General features: G+C 49.9%; 1 protein-coding gene across 1 annotated transcript; it reads left to right on the top strand.

Annotated features, from left to right (window-relative positions):
- Nucleotides 1–1,294: 1,294 nt before the first annotated feature.
- Nucleotides 1,295–19,080, top strand: LOC143220870 (metabotropic glutamate receptor-like). The gene is given in 8 exon segments (XM_076446452.1): nt 1,295–1,762; nt 1,764–1,843; nt 1,914–2,233; nt 2,236–2,706; nt 9,942–10,054; nt 12,274–12,930; nt 13,554–14,025; nt 18,935–19,080. Coding segments are annotated over 8 exon segments (2,727 nt in total).
- Nucleotides 19,081–19,447: the final 367 nt, after the last annotated feature.

Here is a 19,447-nt window from a genome sequence, read left to right on the forward strand (position 1 = left end):
AAAAGGGTGAGTTTGATAAGGGTTGGTAGGGATTCGGTTCTACGCTTTTCTCAGCGAACTTCGAGTTAGCAACGCATAGTACGTAGGTTTTGCCTCCCTCTCCTACGGATCTTCGAATCCGATCTTCGAATCTTCGAATCCCTGTCTCCCGTTTCTCGGGAAATTTATCAGAATTTATTATTCCAAACCACGAGCGGAGAAAGCTTCTACACCGGTCCCTCGATTGTCAGTTTCCACCGGCGTAAGTCGCTCGCGCGAAACTTTGCCGCGAAGTTATCTGTCACGCGTGATTTATCGGCGCGTTTGGAATTTATTTACCTACTTGCTATTCGATCGTCGATCCTTTCCTTATTTTTTTACCGAAAGACGCTTCCTGTCCTCCGGATCCCGTATTTCTCCGGCACGCGCGTAAAAAGTTTTACACCGGGAGTTACACGCGAAATTTCATCTTCGGTTCTCCGAATTGCCGCTTTTACAGAGTCCGTGTCCCGTCGTTCCTCGGCGTATTATCCGAACGAAGGATAATCTCGCGAGGGAGAGAAAAAGCGACGGCGAAGGTCACGCGTGTCCCCGGGGAGAGCGGAGGAACCGGAAACGAGCGGGACGGCGAAGAATGGCGGAAATGGAGTGGCGTTGCGTGTGACAGGGTCGTCGGGGTGGGCAGTTTTCCGGGTTCCTGGCCTGACCGGCGAATAAAACGCTTCCGGCCGGCGACGTGGTACAATCGATAAACTACTTCCGGTGATCCTCTCCGCCTTCCTTCGACTCCTGACGCGCTAATATCGAGATTGCTTACGCGACTTCAGACTGGCATCGAGGGGGATAAACCCCGAGCTCGGAGCGGGACTTTTCTCCAGCTAGACTCGGAGATGCTCGAGGATGGATCGAGCCGGGAGGACACTCGAGGAGACTGCATTAACCGACCGACCTGCCAGGGCGATCGGATAACATGTATATAGAAGATATCCGGATGAAACGGTGACCGCGGAGGGCCGAAAATTTCTCTATCCGCACCGTGTTCGAAGCACGGAACGGAAGAACCTCGCTACGAACTCTCGCCGAGCAACCTCTGAAAAGCACCTCTGAAAAGCACCTGTGAAAAGCATCTCTAAAAAGCACCGAGGAACCTAGACCGTAGACCCTAGAGACCCAGTCGAAGCAGCGACTTTAAAGACACTAGCATCGGAATAGAACGAACCGGAAGGGCATCGTCGCGAAGACACGGCATAAAATGCGATCTTCGACCGGGCAGGAAGGTTCGAGCAGCAAGTAGAGGAAGTCGATGCCGGGTAAAATGAGCCGGCCCCTCGGCCGGGTGCTGGTCCTGCTGGTATCGCTGCACCAGCTGTCGGTGGTGAGCCAGTCGAAGGCGCACAGCGAGCGGGAAGCTGTGCTGATCCCCGGCGACATCGTTCTGGGCGGGCTGTTTCCGGTACACGAGAAGGGCGGCGCCTCGTGCGGGCCGAACGTCTACAACCGGGGCGTGCAGCGTCTCGAGGCGATGCTGTTCGCCGTCGACCAGATCAACAAGGACAAGAAGATCCTGCCGGGCATCACGCTCGGTGTGCACATCCTCGACACCTGCGGCAGGGACACGTACGCGCTCAACCAGAGCCTGCACTTCGTCCGAGCCTCCCTGTCCAACCTGGACATCAGCGTGCTCGAGTGCGCGGACAAGTCGGTGCCGAGGGTGAAGAAGACCGCGAGCGCGGGCCCGATCTTCGGCGTGATCGGCGGCTCGTACAGCTCGGTGTCCCTGCAGGGTGGCCAACTTGTTGAGGCTCTTCCACATCCCCCAGATCTCGCCCGCATCCACCGCGATGGCGCTCAGCGACAAGACCAGGTGACTCTCAGCTATCCTCTTACCCTCTCGCGATAGGAGAAGGCAAACCCTGTTTTAATCTCTCCGCCAGGTTCGACTACTTCGCCAGGACCGTACCTCCGGACACGTTCCAGTCGATCGCGCTGGTGGACGTGGTGAAAAGCGCCAACTGGTCGTACGTGTCCACCGTCTACTCGGAGGGCAGCTACGGGGAGTACGGGATCGAGGTGTTCACCAGAGAGGCCACCGAGAGGAACGTGTGCATCGCAGCCGCGGTCAAGGTGTCCAGCGCGGCGGACGACCGCGAGTTCGACGACATCATCCAAAAACTTAGCAAGAAGTCGAACGCCAGAGCTGTGATCCTGTTCACGCGCGCCGAGGACGCGAGAGGGATCCTGGAAGCGGCCAGACGTTCAACCTGAGTCAGCCTTTCCAATGGTTAGCCAGCGACGGCTGGGGTCGTCAGATCAAGCTGGTGGAAGGTCTCGAGGAGGAAGCGGAAGGCGCCATCACCGTGGAACTCCAGTCGGAGAACATTCCGGAGTTCGACGAGTACATGGCCTCGTTGACCCCGGACTCGAACCGTCGGAACCCCTGGTTCAGCGAGTACTGGGAAGAGGTGTTCGACTGCGCCCTGAAGAGGAACACGGCGTACACGGTGAACGCCACCGTGTGCTCGGCGAATCTTAGATTAACCTCGAAGGCCGGCTACGAGCAGGAATCGAAGGTTCAGTTCGTGGTGGACGCGGTGTACGCTTTCGCGCTGGCTCTGCACAATCTTCAGAGGGACGTGTGCACCAGGAGCGAGGGCCTGTGCTCGACGATGGCCAACTACGACCGAGGGGTGTTCTACAAGAAGTACCTGCTGAACGTGTCCTTCACAGGTGAGTGCGGGGATCACGTAGCTCGGGGTGGGGAAGCCCGGCCGAATCCCCGTGGCCTGGAAAAATTCAATATTTCCCGCGGCCTCGGGGCTCTTCAATGCGCCCGGGCGTGTGTGTTCCGCTTCCCCAGGTCCCTCTTGCCCCTCTTTCCCATTCTCCGCGTATTAAATTTCTTTTTGCCCCCCGTGCCTCGCCCCCCGCTGCGGCGGGACCGGCAATAAACGCGCGATTCGCGCCCGCTTTATCGCGCCAGACCGATAATATCGACGAGCCGTTGAACGAGAAACGCGCCGGAACGAAGAAGACATTCAACACACGCCCGGCGTCCGTTCGCAGATATGAAATTTTACGGGCCCTTGCTCCGCGGGATAATTCGCGGGTGACGGAACTTCGAACGCCTGTTTTCAACGGCGATACGCCATTTTGCGCTTGATTAACTTTTATCCGCTGGTATAGTAGCAGAATTCGCGGCCGGGCTTTATGACTGGCCGTTAATACGTTCCCTCACGAACCACCTATCCGCGATCTTTGATTTATGGCACGAGGTGATACCAGAGTGGCCATATTTAACTTCTACTTAACTACCCGCGGGCTGTGTTTAAACGCCGCGCACGTGGATAATGGTAATTGAGCCTTTCCACCAGGTATGCGAGAGTCGGTCGATTGTTTTACGGTGTTAGTAGCTCGTCGGTGTGACTCTGGTAGACGAGGCCGACAGTTATATCGGTTGCGAAAAGATTCTCGGCTAGATCGGTAATTGAAAATCTTCGTTACTCTCGGAGTATCGCGCTTTTTCATTATGTACCGTACGATCGCGCCGAGTTGGCACAGCGGATTTCCGTTTTGAGGGCTGCTTGCTTAAACAACGGCCATTGTTGGCCAAAGGGTGACAAAGATCATCGACGGGCCGTAACGAGATCGAGATAGCAACGAGATGGTACTGTTGACTAACCGAAATTTTGTTTGCTGTGATAAGAAATAATAAAAACGCGGAAAGAATAGAAGAAAAGAGCCTTAACTTTCAATCAATCGTGGCTGGAAAGAATGAATCGTGGAAGAAAAAGAAAAAAAAGTCACTGAACCTCAGAAATTGAATCCACGTCCTAATCGCGTACAACAATAATTCGTTACTATTCTACTAAATCACTATGTAATAATTATTCCAAACAAAATTGATTTAAACCCACATTTCAATTGTAAAATCTTCGATTGCGAATATCTAAAAAATTATCGAGTATTGGCTCCTATAATCGTATATCCTCGCCATCAGGGAAACTAAATTTACCATCCTGTAAATTTAATCTAAATCAGTGACCGCAAGGCCTTGCAATCTCCTTGTTAGTTGAAAATTCAGAGTTAGTCGAAAGTTGAGACGTTAGGTTAGTCAGAGAAATAATTCGTATCTGGAATCGAATAAATCGCCAGCTGTGTCAATCCCACAATTACGCTACACTCTTTCCCCGGAATCTCGGGAACGTCTATTTCCTGATCGATCGATTCCTCCGGTCGACAAGGACCACGCGCTGTCTTCTTCCTGGCAAATAAAATTATCTGCTACCCCAAATCTACTCCGTGTTCGACACATCTCGCCTGACACACGATCCACACCCATTCGTCTTCCCGACCATCTCCTTCGAAACTTAACCCGAGGATTCCCGAGGACTCGCGATAAAATGTAACGCATCGTCGAAACTGGACGGAACTCGCGATAAATAACTTTGCAAGAATCACTGCAACGTCAGGTATCGAGAATTGACACTTAGGTTTACCGGTTTCACGGGATATCAGGAAGTACAGAGATTAATTGCAGTCAGACGTGATTTACTATACCGAGATAGCGTAGATGCGACGATGACCGCTATCTTCGTACCACTGATGGAAACGCGACGTCGAATTGACATCCTATCGATAGCACTGACACGACGTCGGTTTGACGTATCTTTAGATATCTAGATCTCGTAAGTATGCTATCAGACACTTATATTACACACTCCCTTTCTTATAAACAACGGCAAAAACTATTGACAAAGATCATCACGGGTTGTAGCGAGACCTAGAGAGATAGCATCGGCATTAGTTTTTTGTTTCTTAACCTCTTAGACGCTACGCTATAGTGATATTTCAGAACGACATGCCGCTATAGCGATGCTTTCGTGGATAGCATCAATTTGAACGGTACAAATACTATAGTGACTTTCGTGGATACCACGATTTTGGATGGTATTATACGTCTTTTGCTTTATTTCTCATTTGTTTAAACCCTTCCATTGGAATTTAGCTCAGTGAAACTCGGGCCCAAGCAGTAAACAGACCAGATCAGACTAAGAACAGTCGCAATACGAGGCGAAATGTAAATACTTGTGATATATCTTAAAGATCGTAATTGGGAAAAAATTATTCTGCAAGCCTGGCTCGTGATAATCATGTTTGGGCTAAACTCTTCATCACGAGTCAGACTCGTTAAAGTGCGGGAGGGGTTACTGCCTAAATCACATTAATTTCGATTATTCATTTAGAATTCCCACGTAATATCACAGTGTAAATCATATTGAACAGTTTTCGTGTCATCCATTTAAAAGGACATTACTGTTAACATTACTGTCTAGGAGCCTAAGAAATCCTAGAAGAACCTAGAAGAGTCTAGGAGAGTCTAGGAATCTACCTAAGAGCTATTCAAATCCGAAAATGAAAACCCTTTGTGCCAACTGATCGCGAACGCGTAATACGTCGCTAGTCCAAGCTTAAAAGAACCTGGACACCCTCGCTATCCTTGGATCATCGTCCTCGAAGGGAAAGAATTCGAAATTCGTGCGACGGATTGCTCCCCTGGATCGCAAGAATCCCGAGTCCGTTTCTCTGACGACGCGGTAGCTCGCTATATTGCTAGTCCGAGCTTAAAAGAACCGAGACACCCTTGCTATCCACGGATAATCGTCCTCGAAGGGAAAAAATTCGAAATTCGTGCGACGGATTCCTTCCTAGGATCGCAGGAATCCCAAGTCCGTTTCTCTGACGACGCGGAAGCTCGCAACATCGCTAGTCCAAGCTTAAAAGAACCTAGACACCCTCGCTATCCTTGGATCATCGTCCTCGAAGGGAAAGAATTCGAAACCCGTGCTTCTCTGCCCGGATCGCAAGAATGCCGAGTCCACTGCCCCGACGACGCGAAAGCTCGCGAGGAGCGTGACGGGGACCAACGACAGCCATCCGAGGCATTTCCCAAGGGGCCGATGCGTTGCTAGATCGAACACGGATTTCCCGTCGCGTGCACAGCGCGAAACGAATTTCAAGCCTGGCCGATGAAAACAGAGGGTGGTTCGAAGAGAGGGTTGATAAAAGCGGCGCGACGCCTTGCTTGCCGAGGCGGACCTTCGGAACGGATCGCGTCCGACTTTTATCATCGCGGTTCGCCGCGATAAAGACCGATCTCCGCTAAGGAGTCAAAGGAAGGAGGGGGTGAGAGAGGGGGTGGCAAAAGAGAAAACACGGTTCGAGGCATACCGCGACTGCTGGTCGACGTGAAAGGGAGGAAGGAGGGAAACGAGAGGGATGATTGTCAGGGAAACGAAGGGTAGGAAAGGGGTAGAGGGAAAAGTGGGGGTGGTATCACAGGGGGATCGTGCTGTATCGATCCTAAATGTGCAGTCCAAGGCCATTGTTTTTTTTTCTTCCTTCTTCTTTTTTTTTTTACCTTCGTTTATCAGACCGACGCGCGATGGAGGTTTGCGTCGAAGATGCATCGAGCTTGGAGAATCAAGTAATACCGGAAGTCGCGCCTCGACGCCCCCAGTGGCGGCCACCCTTGCAACACCCTTTCACCCACCCACCCTCGCTCGTCAAAGCGTTCGAACATGCGCTGTTTCTAGAGAGTTACGTACCAACTGAAATATTTCATACTCCGTTCTAAGTAGGAAATAATTCGACGATGTATATGATATTTGGTATACACGCTTTGGACACGCGTAATACTGAGAAATCTCAATAACGTGTAACGAGAGTCGAAAGTGTCGTTAATTGATACAGAGAAAGTTTAGTTGCCTGCGAAAGCCTTAACTTTTTGCACTCCTATGACTCGACATCAGTTTTTACCTCAGGCGCTGCTTTGTCACTTGAAAATTATATAATGCAACGATGTTTAATCGAATTTGCTTCTTCCTTTGTTTATTCAAATAGCCCTATTTTTAGTAAGTACTTTCTTCGAAGTAAATTTCGAATACTACGCTTAAAAGCTTGAAAGAGTTGCTTGTAACAAATTTGAAATATAATTCGGAATGGAAAGGGCTAAGACGACTTTGCGTTTAACTCACTAGCGCCACCACGGTCGGTATCTACGGTAAACGTCCTAAAACCATCGTGCAAATCGTTGAATTATTTTCTACGTTTCTCGATATAATCGTGGAACTTGCTTCTCCCAGCGATATCGTTTTAAACGATATATTTCAGCTTTACGCGTGTATCTCGTTGTTGGACAAACGGTCGCGCGTGCGAGCGTGGTTTCTTTATTTTTCCTCGGGGTTTTTTCCCTTTTGCGATCGCGCGATGAAGTACACGTACACCGGGAGGAGTTCGGAGGATATCTGGAATCGAATCGGCCAGTGGCGTGGCCGCGGGCGGCGTTATCGATTCGTTCGGTCGACGTGTGCACGTCCAGGGCGATTTCTACGAAATGACCAGGAAATAATGGCCCGGTTTCGGTGACTTCGCACGCTTTAGATCGATCCAACGGCCGCCCTCGCCACGGGCGACCGGATGAATCGGAGATTACAGGTCGTGCCGCAAAATGGATCGGAAGAAATTCTATTTTTCTGTCTCTTATTTTCCCTCCCTTCACGTTCGTTTCCCGGATTTCCCAGCTCGCGCCGGGCCGATTCTTTAATTCCGAGCGTTTAAGTCCGAATCACCGAGCGAACGTGATTCGTAAATCGCGAACGGGTGACGAGATATCTCGCGACGATTAACGAAATATCAGCGAAGAATACCAGCTCTCGATATGGTATTAATAACAAAAATATCGACTTTCCTTTGAGAATACCCACGTTTTACGCACAGTTTTTACCCACGTCTTTACACACAGTGGAAATAAAAAGTTCAAATCTGACAATTTGCAAGGGTTAAGAATTTTACACCGAAATTCGCGTGAAACGAGGAAATTACGAAATCACGCGGGCATTGATTTCGGCAAATTCGCCGAATCGGTGGAACAATGGCGTCACGTGAAGCAGCTATAACAATTCGCACGCTTCCATATTTGGCAAACAAACAAAGCAAGCGGCATACATATGCAGCAGGGTTGGATTTTCAGCGAAGATATGGGATCGTGTGGATGCTCCTTTCGGTTAATACAGATTTGCTAATTTCGCGGGATGCGATTCACCGCTCGGCCGACAAAGAAAACAAACACGAGCGCGTTATTTATAGACTCGAAATTAGTATTCTCCATTATCCGAATTGGTCGGAAAAAATTCGCAAAAATAGCGATCGTTCGAATTAAACAATCGTCAGACAGAGATCGTATCGGGTATGCCATTACGAGTTATGGCAGGGTAAAAGTTCGATCGCGAGCGATTGGTCAGAGACAGGCGGAACAATTGTATCGCGTCCGTGTTCGGTTTTTAATTGCGTGCCAATAATCGAGCGCGGAATGTAGGCTAGAGCCGGAGATATTGCAGCCATCGGATGACTGTGCTTTACGCTGAGTTACGAGGCAAAGAAATGTACGCGTGTGTAACGTTGCACGTCACGGCCTGACCTGATCTGATACCCGTTGATATCACAATTTGCCTCGCGTCGTTAACCGAGGAATGAATCAGACATTTCCGCGACTATTCGCCGCAATAAAACCGCTACTAGCGCCACCACTGCCTCTAACTCCCCTCCGTTTCAAAGCTAACTCGTTTTACGCTCGTCTCGATTTACTCCGGAGTTTTTCATGCCGAATCCGCGTCGGGAATTATCGAATAAAACGCGCCAACATGTTGATCGTAAAGAATTTACGAGGAGTCTTTCGGAAGAAGGATATTTCCAGAGGTTATTACGCATTTACGATCCACTCTTCGTTATACAACTCGGTCTGTATTAACCATGAGGTTTGTGGACACTTTTTGGCTAGTAGGATTATAAGAGAGGTGCTAAAAATACCGTAACTTAAAATACCAGGATTCTTAGAAGCATTCCTATGATTTTATATAATTTATTAGCCAGGGATATTCGTCATTTTCGGGCAGGATATACATTATGCATCTATTCTTCCCAACGTTCTCATAAAGGATTAAAGCTTCTGTAAGTCTCGTCGAATTTATTATCAGATACGATTGTTCCTTTGGGATTTTGCGGTTAGGTAACGCTTCGCGGTAGAAATTAACGCGCCGATTGAACAGAGACGAAGTTACAGGTAGAAAAATGACCGATGGATGATATAAAATTCAAATTGGAAAGGTTCGATCCATCGATGGCAGATCGCGGGGGGCCTCGGTTCCCCGGGGTGCCTCGTTAACACGCGAATTATTATTCCCCAGGTTACTACGTGCTCGTAATTCTCACGCGCGGGAGTGCTCGTCGGCGTGATAATCCTCGCGCGTTAACACCGTGAGAAATGTTCGAGGAGAAAAACCGAGCTGCTCTAATATCGGCCGATATCGAGTGAAAAAGGTTTCCCCTCCGGTAATAGAAAATCGAGAGTCGTCGAAAGCGTTTCGCCGGTACCCCGGGCTCTCTCCCTCTCTCTCTCTTTTCCTCTCTCGTTTATTCCGCGAGTATCGGCGGCGATATCGGAGTTCGGGAAAAACGCAAAGGTCGATATAATTTCACTTGCCGGCTGGCACAATCGCGTGTCAATTACGCGGAGCGGAAGAGCGATAATTAAAAGCCGTATTGGCAGCGGGTATATTAAAACCGAAACGATCGCGCGATATGTAAACGGAACGCTCGTCGCAGTTTCGGAATTTCGGGAAGAAGCGCGAGACAATTCGAGGGATGATTCGCGAATCCGGTTTCCGAGAGGATCAACGAGCATAGAGAGGAAGAGAGAGAGAGAGAGAGAGAGATTGATAGATCATAGGAAGTCGGAGGCCAGGCTAGACCGTTTGCAGACGCCTTTGATCGAGTGAACGCCGATTCACGGGTCCACGGGACCGATTGAATTGCCGTTTCCGCTCAGCCTCGATGCGTTTTATTGTTCGAGAAGAGAGAGAGAGGGTCTCGGAAAGAGGAGAGAGAGAGAACGTGTGGCTTTTCAGACACCGCTGGCAGCGAGGTGAAGTTCGACGAGCACGGAGACGGCCTGGCGCGGTACGAGATCCTCAACTTCCGGAAATCGGACCACAACGGGACTAATGGCTATCACTATCAGGCAAGTGAAAGTGCTTCTGGCTTTTTCCAACAATTAATTAGAACTTCTCCAACCCTCCCCCGTTTCGCGCCCTTCGCCAATCATCCTCGGAGTCGGCAAACTTCCCGGTGAACCGCTTTCGGCACTTTTAACGCCCCGGCCCGGCATAATATCGAAATTCAAGTTCCTATTATTGGGTTCGCCGGATTTCCACCACCCACAGGGATAATTATCCTTCCGGAAACTTGACCGAGTGCGAACTGCCATAAATTGAAATAATCTCCGGCTCTGAGGAATTAGCTTCGGTTACACAATTCAACCTCCCGCTCCCCCCTTCAACGACCCCCCGAGGCCTCTGCACCCCGTCGCTCTGCCCCTTTAATCCCCTTCACCCTTCACCGGCGCATTGTCCATTAATTGTTTTCCGACTAATTTCCATTTCTCAGAAATTCCAGGCCAGGCTCCACGCGCTCCAATTTTCTCCCTGCTCCACTTTTCCCAACTTTTTCAGGAATTTCTTTTATACGTATCTTGGCTAACTTTCCCCTCCTGCCGGTCGAGTTTCGCGTAATTCGAATCTCTCCTTCTCAAACTTTCCCGCGGTGCCGCTCTCTTTTCGGGTTCCCGAGCCACTCCGGCTAAGGAGTTAATCGCTTCGCGGGTTGCCATTCTCGAAAACCAGAAATTTAAGAAACCCTCCTTCCTGTTCCCTCTTCTCGACGTTTAAATTGGGCGTTTCATTATTTTTCGAACGTTTTTAGCAACTTTTGTTTAGCGAATTTTTTAATTTCCTTCGAACACCATTTAACTTTCGATTTTAAAACGTTATCTATCCTAATTTCTTACGACCCTGCTTGTAATCCCTTACTAATTTCTATCGAAATTACGTAGGTGAAAGTATGAAACAATCTTGATATTTCGATTCACGATTAAATAGATCTCGCGATTATATTATCGTTCCAACAATTTTCTTTTCCAAATTTTTACTCGTTTCGAACCTTCTGACCATTAATCCTTTGCACTCGAGAGGTGGCTCTCGTCCACTACTTAGTTTCACGTGGAAAGCAAAGTTACAAAGATTAAAATTTAAGAAATTACCTTCGTAAAGGTATAGACACGCGCAAAATGTTAATAACGAAGTAAGAAATTCACCAAAAGTTTTGCAGAACGTATCGAGTTGCTGGTTCGTCCGCGCGAAAAGGTCCTCCAGTGCAAAGGGTCAAACCCGAACAATTAAAATAATTTCGTATCCTCATGGTCACTTTTCTTCTCCGGATCTTTTCGTTATTTCCAATTATTTTTCGAATCGGTGGCGAATAATTAAAATATAATGCACAGGTTCATTTGCGCGAGCCTGCCACGTGCTCGTAAGGGAACGCGAGCATTCGCGCGTTAAATTAGATTGGACCTGGGGATTTTTCCCATCGGAGCAGAGCGACGTCAGCCACGTACGAAGCCTGGTCCCTGGCCCCGGCCTCTCCTATCCAATTAACGATTGTTTTTCGATAAAAATCGTAAATCAACGTAGAAGCCGGGCGCGCCGGTCGTGTTTCGAACGATAAAGCGGCGGCTGGACATAAATTGCAACGTGACCTTCGTTGCGTCCGCCTTCCTACCCGCCGGCTGCAACTCACGGGGGATGAAATATAACCCCGGCTCGCGGGTAACTTTAAATCGCCAGAGACGGGGGGGTTGGCCGTTTATTAAGGAACGGAAGAAAAAGAGGGTGAAATAAAACGGGAGAAACCTGTATCGTCTTCCACTCGAAAGTCGCCACGCTCGTGTTTCAATTTCCATCGCGGTACGTGTCTCATTATCAAACCCGAGTATCATCCGAGCCAGGACGATATTTATCCCCGGGAAAAGGGAAAAATGTACCGCCTCTTGGCTTACAACGGTTGCAATGAAAAACGAATAAAAGAAAGGAAGGAAAAATCGTCGCATTTTCACGAACGCCCTGTCAGAGCTGGCGCCTCTGAACAAGGCTGATCGAGTGTCCGGAATTGAAATCGCGTGTGTAGCGTCCACTCGGCTGTCCGTCCAATAGACCCCGATGGAAATTTCCACGTCGATCACGTCGGTCACGCTCGAAACGCGTTTACAGTATCGCCGTTCCCTATTTCCCGACAACTCCGAGATCTCTCCGGGTGGTCGGACTGGACCTGGGCCAGGGATTGGTCCGACGCGAAGCGATCGATGGGAGAACGGTCGATAACGATAGGCACGCGTGTGGTCGGCAGGTGGTAGGGAAATGGTTCAACTCGCTGGACATCCTGACGGAGGAGCTGGTATGGGCCCGTGGCACCAAAGACATACCGATCTCCGCGTGTTCGCTGCCCTGCGAGCCAGGTATGATAAAGAAGCAACAGGGTGACACTTGTTGCTGGGTGTGCGACCAGTGCGAGGAGTACGAGTACGTCTACGACGAGTACACCTGCATGGACTGCGGCCCGGGGAAGTGGCCGCACGAGGACAAGAGGGGCTGCTACCAGTTGCCGATCAACCACATCAGGTGGGACAGCGCGTTCGCGATCGTTCCAGCGGTGATTTCGTGCCTTGGCATCGTGGCCACCCTCGCGGTCGCGTGCCTGCTCTTCCACCACAGGGACACGCCGGTGGTCAGGGCCTCGGGACGCGAGCTCACGATCATTCTGCTGGCCGGAGTGCTCGTTTGCTACCTCAACACGTTCCTATTGCTCGCCACGCCCACCACCGTCACCTGTATTCTTCAGAGGTTCGGCGTGGGGGTGAGTTTCAGCGCCGTCTACGGCGCGCTCTTGACCAAGACCAACAGGATCGCGAGGATCTTCGATCCCGCCACGAGGTCCGCCGTCAGGCCCAGGTACATCAGTCCTGCGTCTCAAGTCTGCATCGCAGCCGCGCTCATCGCGTTGCAGGTGAGACACTACCATCTTTTCCAACGATCCTCGCTAACGGAGGGTCAAGGCTCCTCCGAACGTTCGCGTAATCGATCTTTTTCGCGACGGAAAAGCGAGAATCGAGTGGAACGATCTTTTTCGCGACAGAAATCGCGTTGCAGGTGGGACACTCCGATCTTTTCGAACGATCCTCGGTAACGAAGAGTCAAGGTTCTTTTGAAGGTTCGCGGCGGTGGTATATCGATATGTTTCGCGACGGAAAAGCGGGAATCGAGTGGAACGATCTATTTTGCGAATGAAAAGCGAGAAGCAATTCCGTGTAGTTCTCGGACAAATCATCGCGCCACTCGAGATGGTTCGGCATAAATCAAAACACGCGATTGCACTTGGCACTCGTGATAAGACCGTTCCAATGATCATTGGCACTCGAGCCTATAGCTAGAAAACCGAGGCCATTCCGTGGTTATCTGACCGCGCAATCAATCATTCCTTTGTTACGCGAGATTTCTGTTTCTTTTCCACGCTGGTTGATCTATCGCGTGTCCCATCGAGTGCGTCAACGGCTCTCTGTTTGATCGACGAGTAGAATAACCATGACGACATCCAACGGTGTGGCATTTGTGATTTCATGGGGTTGCCAGGTGGTTCTGACGCTGGTCTGGATGATCATCGAGCCACCGGGGACGAGGTTCTCCTACCCGGATCGCCAACAGGTGATCCTCAAGTGCAACATCCAGAACATGAGCTTCCTGTTCTCCCAGCTGTACAACGCGTTGCTCATCGTCATTTCGACGGTCTACGCCGTGAAGACGAGGAAGATTCCGGAGAACTTCAGAGAGAGCAAATTCATCGGCTTCACCATGTACAGCACATGTATCATCTGGCTGGCATTCGTGCCGATCTACTTTGGAACCGGGAACGCGCACAAGACTCAGATCACCACGCTATGCGTGGCCATCAGCCTCAGTGCCACGGTCACTTTGGTCTGTCTGTACTCGCCGAAGGTCTACATCATCCTCTTCCAGCCGGACAAGAACATCCGCAGGAAGGTAACCATGGGAGATAAGTCGAAGAAGCAGGGCAGCAGCGCGGGAACCTCTTCCATCACCAAATGTGAGTAACAGAGAAACAGAGACCAAAAAGTCGGTCATAAGGAAGACCTCGTTCTGAGCCGGATTCCAAGTTAAAGGAGGTTCGAGGTTTTCTCGCAATTCCTATATATACCACGCCTAGTCCTATCGATAGTATCGCTTACTTATGGAACCATTAACGGGCCCACGACGAAACGCGTGTCTTTCTTTCCCTTTCGTCTTTTAGAGCACCGATTAATATTAACCCCTTGCCATATTCCGACGAATCTATACCGTGATAAGAATTTTGAGGAGATTTTGCATATGACGAGTAGGCGCGAGTCACGGATTATTAGATTTATTTTTTGTCGCGTTCGACGAAAATTTGCGAGTTGCGTTAGTTACCGCGAACGAATTTTGTTTACATTGTTTTTTCAAGATCCGACATTTTATTTTCGTCACTTCGGTCTCCTTTCCCGACCATTTTTCCGTGTTAAATAGTACGGAAGCGGTTAAGGACTCAATAGTCGTGGAGCAGGAGGAATTTATCCCTGCAAACACGTTTCAACTTGACGTTACGAGATTCTTGGCCGATTTTTCCCGAAATTTCTCACTCCGCTGAAACTCCCGGTGATTCCAAATATAACCTATAAGCTCTACTAAACGTATTAACCCGGCACGCCTTGGAGCCACCGTCAAAAGCCCAAGGAGCCTTCCTCTCTGAACAAACACGACCCTTCCAGCGTCTTAACTGGTCTAATAGCCGCGACGTTGAAACAGATTAAAACCCTTTCATCGGCCACTGTTTGCACAGCGTTACGTTTCTCTTGCGTCAGCTTGCAATTCCGCGGGCCAGCCGGTAGACAGCGATTGTCTCGCGATTGTCTAAAAAATCTCAGCCGCGATAATACCCTGACACGCGGCGGAACAAGCCGTATCCTCTCGACTCCTTGTCGGAACCCGCCGGGAAATATCAGGATTTACGTTTCCCGATCCAATAAAGCCCCGAGTGTGCCGCTAAACGGTCCCATAAAGCGCGGATCGATGGTCCCGGGGAGAAATATAATATACGCGGTGTTCCATTTTAAAAGGAAGTTTTCGCCGCGGCGATAAAGCTGGCTAATAATGCCCGAATCCGCTGACTCGATCGCAAATTACCGAGGCCCGAAACACGGTAGTGAACTCGGCTCGCTGCCAACGCCTTGTACCACCCGCGGCTCCACTTTCTCACTCTCTCTCTCTCTCTCTCTCTCTCTCTCTCTCTCTCTCTCTCTCTCTCTCTCTCTCTCTCATCGGCGTCGACGCGTCGTATTTTCTTTGTATACCCCGGCACTTCATAGCGACACGAAGTCGATCAATTTGCAGCTCCTCGAGCTGCTGCGGGAGAAAACAAAGTCCTCGCCGGTTAAACGCGTGAGCCCGATCCGTCAAAGCGGAATAATCCCGCGAAGAAAACACCCGCTCTGTCCGGGGTGTGTGAAATTCGTTCTCGACGAGCCTTGTATCGACGGGAAGGAAGGAAGGAGGGACGGATCGACGGGTAATTCCAATTTTCTGCATTATGTCCGATCGAACGGTGAGGTGCTCGAGCCTCGGATAGAGGCGATGGCAGGGAATCGCAAACAATCGTCGCTAATTTCCTCCTTCCTCCGGCATCGGCATCGCGTTTACATCTTCCGGGAAGAACGGCTGAGCTTCGTGCTCGATTTCCCTGGGAAAGCGAAGGAAAGAACGAGGGAAGACAGCGGACCCGGGGGCTGTTTAACGCGAAATTACGGCAGGCTTGCTCGAGTGACCGTAATATTTTCCGGCTATGATACTTAATACGAATCCGATTGCCGGTGGCGGATCGACTCTCGTCCAATTTCCGTATGGAAATCGATTCCGCCATTACCACTGTCTATTGTAATTACGGACTAGTTACACAGCCGGGCGGCGTGCAATCACCGGGGATTACGGCCGGGAGAACGATAATGGCCGGAATTGTTCATGCTGCGCTAAATTATTAAGTTAATTCTTGGATCTGGCGCAGTCACGTCCATTTATCTCTGCCTCTCGGAATATCTTCAGCTTCGTAAGTGCCGAGAGAGAGAGAGAGAGAGGGTGAGAGAGAGGGTTAGCTGGGAGCCTGTGCCACCTCGGCTGGAGGATCCCGCTGATAGCACGGAATATGAAAGTTTCATGGAGTCCAGGTGAGCGCTGGTCAGCCGTCGGGTCTGCCGGTATTCGGGGAAGTTAAATTGCAATCTCGCTTAATCTTCGTCGTCGGGTAAATCGAAGAAGATCGCCTCGTCGCGACGGCTACACGCGTTCGCTGCCGTGGCTCCGATTTACACGGAATTTCGCGAGGATCGTTAGGCGACCAGGGGATGAGGCGCTGGCTGCTGCAGCCCCTTCGCTTCCCCCTATGTCCTACCGGATATTACGAGGTATTAAATTTTCAAAGGATTTAAGTGGCGAGCGTTTCGCGTTGAAAATTCGTCCGGAGGACCGGCGTCGGCTGGAAGAACGATCGATTCCGTATTCCCGTCTTCCCTTTGCATCCTACCGACCCGTTTTAGGTTTAAGGTCGAAAAGTAATTTGCGATGTTACGTTAAAATACGGTGATTTATCAAACATTGCCCGCGATCTAAATAGCACGATCGATTTTAAAGAAGCTTCGACCTTCAGAATCCTTATACCACTCGATGACATCAGCCCTTGTATCATCTTGACTAGTTTCGAGGAATCTTCGAAGTCTAAAACACGCGAATCGGAATTAGGGAAATATCCGATGACGCGTAGAACGCGTAATGGGAAATTAATATGGACGGCCTTGGTGAACACGAGGATTGCGAGGATCGTAGAGGATAACGAACGGCAAAGCGGGGAAAAAGCCGCACACTCGTGCGGCTAATACCGTGGATCGTTTGAACCGGCTCTAACTACAGGCTTGGCTGATTTCTATGTTCGATTAGTAGGTTTGTAGATAGAGCCCCGCGGTTTTAATGGGCATCCTGGCGAAGCTACTCCTGAGGAGCAGAGGGCCGATGGTCGGTGGTCGCTGCTCGCTCTCACGCAAGCTAAAATCAAGGCTGCTTCTTGCCGGATCGATCAGCCGGAATGTATTATTAACTGCGTACTAATTATCCGTTCGTTACTGGAGGAGCCGAAACACGCAGTTAATATTGCATAAGAGGAAATACGCCATTGCGATCGAACCTCTTAACGCTAATTACGATCGACATTTTTCGCTCCGCGAGGAGCTCGTCCTTCTTCGCACCGTCGACCACTATCAAACCTTTTTCTCCGCTTTTCTCTCCTCTTTTTCGCCGCGGACTTTCTCGAGCTTTTTTTAAACCGCAAACAATCGATACGTCACACCGCTCCTGTTTCACGTGTCCGAACCACCGATACGACCGTAATTTTAGAACTTTTCCGACCGGGCCATTTTAGCTTCTCGGCTCACCTCGGTGTCGCGTCAATCTTCCAGACTTCTTCGCTCTCTTCGCCTGACCTTTCCGCCATATTTCAAACTGCGAGACTCTCTCCGAGGCTTTAATCTCTCCGTTCATTTTCCCTTCTCTTCTTCTTTTACTTCTTTTCTTTTAAATATCAATTTTAATTATCCGAAAGGGAACTCTGGCTGCTCTGCGGCGCATTATAGACAGAGGTCCGCGACGCGGAAGCAAGGGAGGGTTTCCAGACGGTCACCTATCCAAATATCAATTCCAATTAAAGCAGTTTAACTTGAATGATCGCGGCAGAAGAGGGAGCTCGGCCGAGGGCACGATGGCCGGCCCGGCGTTTGTTCTTTCCAACTCGGCAGTTAAGTTTCGAACTAATAGTGGAAATTTTCATTTCCGAGTGCTGTTAAGCGAAGTTTAAACTGCCCTCGTGAAACCCCAGCCACCCACGCGCGCCGACCCTCGCTGCGCCTATTGCAAAATACCCCCGTTCCCGAACTTTTCCTAATTACACGACAACCGCGTCGTTGTCCCCCCTTGTAATTGGCGCCATTTTCCCCAACGTCGCTACCGCTGTCTTCTTCTTTTCCTTTTCTTTCTCCGTTCTTTCACGCAGAAGATTCGTTCGTCTTGATACGCCTCTTTCCTTCACTTTTAAACCCATTTTCCACGCGAAGATTCGAGTACAGTCGCGAAGCGGAAGATAGGACCGGTGAAAAGGTGCGGCGAAATGAATTAACCACTTAACACGATTCGCGTCCCGCTGTCTTCGGAGTGAGGAGCAGCCAGAACGAGGGGTTACCACTTAATGGGCTTTAACGGTCAATAAATTTCACACCAGCTGTCGTCACATCCTCCTCTGAAAACGATATTCAACGTAATAACCCTGGCCGATCGTAAATGGTACTCTACTCCCATTAAAACCTTCCTTCTCCCCTTTCACCAGTCCCATCAGTCAAACAGCCAAGTGCCTCGTGTATAATCGACGACCAAGATGTACACAGTGTCGCGAATTAAAGCGCCAAGTGGCGGAACTAATTGATACCGCGACACCTCGAGTTTTTCCGTCTTCAAACCGTTTTACGTTTAACTCACTAGCGCCACCGCGGCTCGTAACTATAATAAACCAATTACTCTCTAATCATACCGATACGATCCTCTAATTGTTTGCGCGAATTTTTAATACACGACAGTACTCGTGAAAGGGTTAATAACGAGTCGAAAAAGATCGGAATTGCCTTGAAATTTTGATCGAATAATATAATGCTATAAAAGATGAAAATACGTAAAACATCTCGGTCGAACATAGCACTCTTTTCACAGCGAAAAGCATTTCCATTCTGAATCCCGAACTAATACCGCGACCATTGTAACCTTATCAGTTTATTGAAACACGAAACGTGTCAGTTCGGGATCCTCCGTTCCCCAGATACTTTCACTGTCCCGCGATTCAATTCGCAGGCTGAAGGAATAGAAAAATGTGGTTGTGCGGGTGTGCGTTTCAGACACGGACTGCGACCTGACCAGCGAGAGCATACCCCTTCAGAGCGCGCTGACTGCCGCGGTGCAGACGTCCGTAGGCGTGACGGAGATCTCCCTAGCCTCGAACACATCGGGCAAAACTAATAACGAGCAAGTGGCGCAGCTGTAGAGAGCTACTTTCCAGGCGCATAATTCCGATTTTAGGGAGTACGGCGCATCCTGGCGGCCGGCCAACCGATAAGACCTCGAGCCAGCTGAAGAAGGACCACGCGCCAGTGAATAGTGCGAATCCGTGTTAATAAAAAGGGGATATAGTTCGGCCGGTGAGTGCGACGGAAATGTTGCGCCGTGACAAAGACCGAGAGGAGTGGGGGTGGGGGAAAGGAGGAGTGGGGGTAGAGCGAGGGAGAGGGAGTAAGGGAAAAGGGCGCGAGGAGAAAATGGCCGGAGCCGGCTTAACGAAGGCACTGCCGGTTCTTCCTTCTGTGCTGGTTCCTGCGATATGTCTCTCTCTCTCTCTCTCTCTTTTTGACCGA

This window comes from Lasioglossum baleicum, unplaced genomic scaffold (assembly GCF_051020765.1).
Source record: "Lasioglossum baleicum unplaced genomic scaffold, iyLasBale1 scaffold1685, whole genome shotgun sequence".
NCBI lineage: Eukaryota > Metazoa > Arthropoda > Insecta > Hymenoptera > Halictidae > Lasioglossum > Lasioglossum baleicum.